At 45.0% G+C, this 6,000-nt stretch overlaps 1 protein-coding gene across 1 annotated transcript in view; it reads right to left on the reverse strand.

Annotated features, from left to right (window-relative positions):
* znf608 (zinc finger protein 608) overlaps window positions 1-5,613 on the reverse strand; it is a 41,659-nt gene extending 36,046 nt beyond the window's left edge. The window contains exon 1 of the mRNA XM_071514631.1: window positions 4,735-5,613. Within this exon, the coding sequence (XP_071370732.1) occupies window positions 4,735-5,613 (879 nt within the window). The remainder of the gene's footprint in view (window positions 1-4,734) is intronic.
* Between the last annotated feature and the right edge of the window lie 387 nt (window positions 5,614-6,000).

Below are 6,000 nucleotides of genomic sequence, written 5' to 3' on the forward strand. Positions count from 1 at the left end.
AGGTCATAATGCATTATAATGAACAACACTTCAAGTAAACTCAACCTTTATTAGTCCATGTATAGATAATAAGTGTATTATAAGAATACATGCATTATTCTCACATAATCACATGAGAAAATTAGACGTATTATGAATCTGATATTTAACCTCATATGTTTTTTTGCACATTGAATATACTGTGGCGTATTATTAGATCATGTTTTGGTCAAATTAATACAATGCACTAGTAATGCGCCTTATGAGCTTATAATGCCTTATAATGAGCAACAGTTTACAACGTTTATTGGTCCAAGTAATGATAATAAGCGTATTATAAGATTAGAAGCACTATTCTCACATGATTACATCAGAAAATTAGACGTATTATGAATCTGATATTTAACCTCATATGTTTTTTTGCACATTGAATATACTGTGGCATATTATTAGATCATGTTTTGGTCAAATTAATACAATGCACTAGTAATGCGCCTTATGAGCTTATAATGCCTTATAATGAGCAACAGTTTACAACGTTTATTGGTCCAAGTAATGATAATAAGCGTATTATAAGATTAGAAGCACTATTCTCACATGATTACATCAGAAAATTAGACGTATTATGAATCTGATATTTAACCTCAATACACTGTGGCATATTGTTGTCGTGTTTTGGTCAATGCACTTAATGTACTGAATCATAATGCTGCTGTAATACACCTAACGCCTCATAATCCACAACATGTGAAATCCAGTTTCCCTCAGTCCTGTCTGCACAGCGGAGCGTGTTTCCATCCTGATCCGGCTCTTACTCAGGATCAGCTGTTTATATGCGACATCATATCTCCATCCCGGCTCTCCCTGAACGCACCGAGCACTGCGAGCGTTGCCATGGAAACGGAGCCTGTGCAAACCGCGAAAAAAAAAAAAAAAAAAAAAAAAAAAAAAACCCGGCGGTAAACGGGATCATTTGTGTGCAGAGTGTGTATCAGGAGTCAGATTCCTGCTCCGCTCACACTAAACAGGATGTGATGTTTACATGCAGCGGCACAAAAACACCGGAGAGCAAAGTAATAACCGGATATTGATGAGCGTGTAAACACACTGCAGATTGTATTGGATTATCAGGATGCAGCGTCCGACCAGATAAAACAGTCAGATATGCAGAGAGAGAGAATTTCCTTCAGTGAAGAAGAGCGTTCGCTCAGCAGACTGCAGGGAAACAGACTGACTGGCATCATAGAAACTGACTCCAGACCAGCCATTCATATTCAGACAGAAACTGAAGTGGGTCTTATTGTCATGCAGATGATGACAGGCTGGGCGCTTTCTCAGAAGCAGATTGGATCATATTGGCTGGGGTTTGACTGGTGTGGCTTCTGAAGGCTGATACTGGGGTTTTTAGATATTCAAGATCTTTAAATTTGACTGTTTTCATTGCATTTGCTGAAAAATTCCCAGTATTCAGTGTTTCCACCAGAATTGTATTGCTGTCAGGGAGGAAAAGCCTCTGAAGCAGCATTCAGACCAACATGGGACACTAAAACTCTCCACTGAAACACAGACTAATGAAGTTATTTTAAATTCTGTGGACGACACTGACAGGACAATATCTAAAATGTAAGAAAAGGCCAATATCGGCCCAATATATCGGTCTAATGCTAATGTTTCCCAACATGTTCTTACTATTTTCTCACAATTTGTTGTTTTCTGTTGATTATCTGTGTTGGACTATTTTGAATCATTAAGCTCATTTAATTTCGTTATAGGTACATATGATACTTGCATAGCACTTTCTCCATAAAGTCCCTTGGTGATTATAGCTGACCACCATGCCTTCAGATAGTGAGAAGCCTTTAGATCAAGAGGGATTAACAAAGTACAACAGTAAAAATATCCAAACTTTCCCTCAGAATTTAATTCTCATCAGGGTGGAAAAGCCTCTGAAGCAGCATCCAGACATTTAGTATCATGGGACACTAAAACTCTCCACTGAAACCCAGCCTAATGAAATTATTTTAAATTTTGTGGACGACACTGACAGCACGATATCTGAAATTTAAGAAAAGGCCAATATTGGCTCCATATATCGGTCTACCGCTAAACATTTTCTTATTTTGTTACAATTTGTTGTTTCCTGTTCATCATCTGTTCGACTGTTTTCAATCATTAAGCTCATTTTATTTCTTTATATATATCATACTTGCGTAGCACTTTCCCCATAAAGTCCCTGGTTGACTATAGCTGACTGCCATGTCTTCAGATAGTGGGAATCCTTTAGATCAAGAGGGATTAACGAGGAGCAACACTCTCTGAGTGAAAAATATCCAAACTTTAATTGTCAGTCACATTAAAAGCACAAAGTTTTCTTACAAATAAACCTCCTGACTGTTCAGGTTTTCACTGACAGAGTGCTGCACCTCCTAATCCTCTGATGCAGTTTCATTCAAAGAAGCATTTCTCCATCTGGCAGCTTGAACTCGCTTCTTTTCCACAATCCTTTAGATCAGCAAATAAACAAAAAAAAGCAAGGAGGAGGCAGGTCAGCATCCAGAGGGTTTGACCAGCAGCCTCTCCTTTAGATTTTACTCCTGTAATTTAGGAACTTTAAGGACAGGTCCTCAAAATGTCTAAATTCTCCTGAGTCAACTTAACAGTCCAGTTCCCTCCATATAATTATCTGCTTTTCTAGACCAGTGGTTCTCAACATGGGGTCCGGGGACCACCAGGGGTCCTTGAGGGGGTTCCAGGAGGTCCCCAGCAAATTGATGAATTGTTAAACTTCAGCATTATTTCATTTACCAGAAGTTAACACAATTAGATAATGTAGAAGAATGACTGTTTTGGTCACAGTTTCTCTGTTATCTCTCTACCTACAATACAGATAATCATGGGATTCTGGACAAAATCATATCTAACAATAAAAAATATTCTCAGATTTGCGTGCGAGAGACAAAATCTCATCAAATGGGGGTCTGTGGTCTTAATGTGGACTAAATTAGGGTCTTTGATATGAAAAAGGTTGAGAATCCCTGTTCTAGACGATCTTTTGTGCTGATATTCACTATTTGACCATTTTCAGGCCCCAAAAAAAAAAATCCAAGTATTCAGTGTTTCCCCGAGAACTGTGTTCCTGTCAGGGTGGAAAAGCCTCTGAAGCAGCATTCAGAGCATCATGGGACACTAAAACTCTCCACTGAAACCAGACTGATGAGGGGGAAACAGTCAGCAGGGTGACAGCACCTCGCCTCACGGCCTCAGCGAATGGGAATCCTTCAGATCGACAAATAAACAAAGCAGGTCAGCCTTTCCCTGTCAACAGCATATGCCAGGAGGAGTGTGTGTGTGTGTGTGTGTGCGTGTGTGTGCGTGTGGGTTGCCTCTGTCTCTGCCAGCCGAACGCTGAACCACTCCATTAAAAAGGGGAAACCGTTTCTGTTTCCTTCGCCTCTCCGTCTGATTTCTGTTTCCTGCCAGTCGGACGGCGGCTGGACGTTTGACGCTGCTGTCACGTCCAATCCCCCCCCGCTCTGTCAAATGTCTCTTTCTCTGCCTCCTCTCCTCCTCCATCCCTCTATCCGTCCCACTCTCTCTCTCTCTCTCTCTCTCTCTCTCTCGCTCTCTCTTCCTCCCTGTTTTTCCTCCCTGGACGACTTATTTAAATCCAATAACCAGGGCCTGATTTCAGAAGTGCCAACAGCCCTGTTCTTCTGTCACATTATTGGAAAACAGACTTCAGACTGGCTTAATAAACCTCATGCATCTATCTATCTATCTATCTATCTATCTATCTATCTATCTATCCATCTATCCATCTGTCCATCTATCTATCTATCTATCTATCTATCTATCTATCTATCTAGGCCTATCTGTCTGTTTGTTCAGCTCATTGCTTCTGACACAGTGGGTGTTTTTGCCCAAATGGAAAGATGCAAACAAAAGCCTGTATATAATGCAATAAAAACAGGATTTACAGGGAAAAGGAAAGGAGGTAAAAATTCTTATTTTCTTCATGTTTTCTGTTTTGTGTTCTGAGTTGCCACAGGGACGCGACGCGGTGGCGGCGGCGGCCATGTAAATAGTTGCTTTTCTCCCACGTTTATCCTCTAATCTCCAGTAAAACAAGGAGGATTGGATTTAATGATTTGTGCTTGGGAGAAGGAGGAGGAGGAGGAGGAGGAGGACACAGCCCCCCCCTCCTTCTCCTTCTCCCCCTCCTTCACCCCCCCCCCTCTTTCCTCAAATCACAGCTCTGTACATCAGCATGGTTAAATATCAGCAGACAGCACTGGGGAACAATGACAGCAGCTGGACAAAAACAATCACAAAAATATCAATACCTCACATCCATCCATTCATCCATCCATTCATGTCACCATTACTATTCCTTCTGTGTGTGTGTGTGTGTGTGTGTGTGTGTGTGTGTGTGTGTGTGTGTGTCCAGGCTGTGTGTGGATGCTTTGTGGCCTTCACACCTGCATTCTTTGACAGTACTGTGTGTGCCTTGAATATCAAGATTCACTGTGATGCCCCAAAAGAAAAAATAAATGTGTTTTTTTTCCTCGTTTCATCTTATCTATATAGGATAAAAGCGCCGCACCGTCTTGTCAAGCCTGAAACCGTTTTCATGCAAAGAAAAGAGCAGACGGTTCCAGCGGTGAACGTGATGGCTGCTGTATATGTGTATTTATTTCTTTATATATTTTTATGATTGGCCTCCAGACAATAAAAGCCCGTCTAAGATGCTCCTACCTTCTCGGCTCCTCTGTGTTTCTTGGCGGCCGGTGTGTCGTCATGCCGCCTGACAACAATAGCGCCGCCGCCGCCGCTCTTTACTCCACAGTCCAGCCCGGTTTTATTATTATTACCACCGTTACTCCCGCTGTTATTGTTGTTATTCATATTGCTATCCCCCATGATCCTGCAGTCCGGGGCGCAGTGTCCGGGGCCGTCTCGGCACAGATGCTCGGGCAGGGCGGACGACGGGAGGAAGACGGAGGGAGGAGGAGAGCCATCGCCGGGCTTCTCCTTCCTCGTCCGGACAGGAGGAGCGGCGGGAGGAGCGGGAGCGGCGGGAGGAGCGGCATCCCTCTCCCTCTCCCTGTCTCTGTCTCTCTTCCAGCCCCGGATCACATTTTTCCCCTTCCTCTCCTCCTTGCCTTTGGCGCATGACGCAGGAGAGGCCGTGGCCACATCGGAGACGCTGCTGTTGTTGTTGTTGTTGTTGTTGCCGCTGCTGTCGGGGTCTCTGGCCGCTGAAATCATCTCCAGACCTTCTCCACCGCCGCTGCGTCCTTGAGCCTCCCGACGCTGCTGCTGCTTACCGACCCCGACGCACACCTCGCCGCCGCCGCCGCCGCGCACCGCGACGGCAGGCGCTGGATCCGCCGCCTCCGGCTCCTCTCTTCCCTCCCGGCCGGCCCGGCTGCGTTTCAGCGCGGATCTCCTCGGCTCCGACCCGACGCCGACAGGTCCCCGGGTCTGGAGCGAGGGCACGGCCGCGTGTCTGTCGGCTCCCGCGGCGTTGGAGGAGGCGGTGGAGGTGGAGGTGGAGGAGGCGGCGTTGTTGGGTGACAGCTCCCTGCAGTCCGTCAGCAGCCCTCCATTCTCCCCTCTCAGGAAACGATTCATCTCCTCCTTCCTTGTCTCCTTTGTCGATCTCCCAGCTTCCACGATCAGCATTCAAGTCATTGTCAGATTGCCAGCCAGCCGCAATGTGCCAGTGTGTACCGAGGCGGCCACATGCGGGTTTATTATAGGCTGCTGGATCAGGCCCGGGTCCCCATCAAACTAAAGGCTGGGATGACATCTAAATTAATTCTGACAGAGCCAGTGGTGGGTAGGAAGCTTTACTGGGTCCCCTGTCCTCACAGACAAAAAAAACCACACACACACACACACACACACACACACACACACACACACACACACACACACAAAAAAATCATCACATCCCAGATAAGCATATAGCCTACACTCAATCCATTCTGCAAAAAAGACGTTCATTTTACATAAACC

Source organism: Centroberyx affinis, unplaced genomic scaffold (assembly GCF_046629955.1).
Source record: "Centroberyx affinis isolate AG114_WGS23_722 - 3 ecotype Tasmania unplaced genomic scaffold, CSIRO-AGI_Caff_v1 ptg009448l_1, whole genome shotgun sequence".
In the NCBI taxonomy this organism is placed as follows: domain Eukaryota; kingdom Metazoa; phylum Chordata; class Actinopteri; order Beryciformes; family Berycidae; genus Centroberyx; species Centroberyx affinis.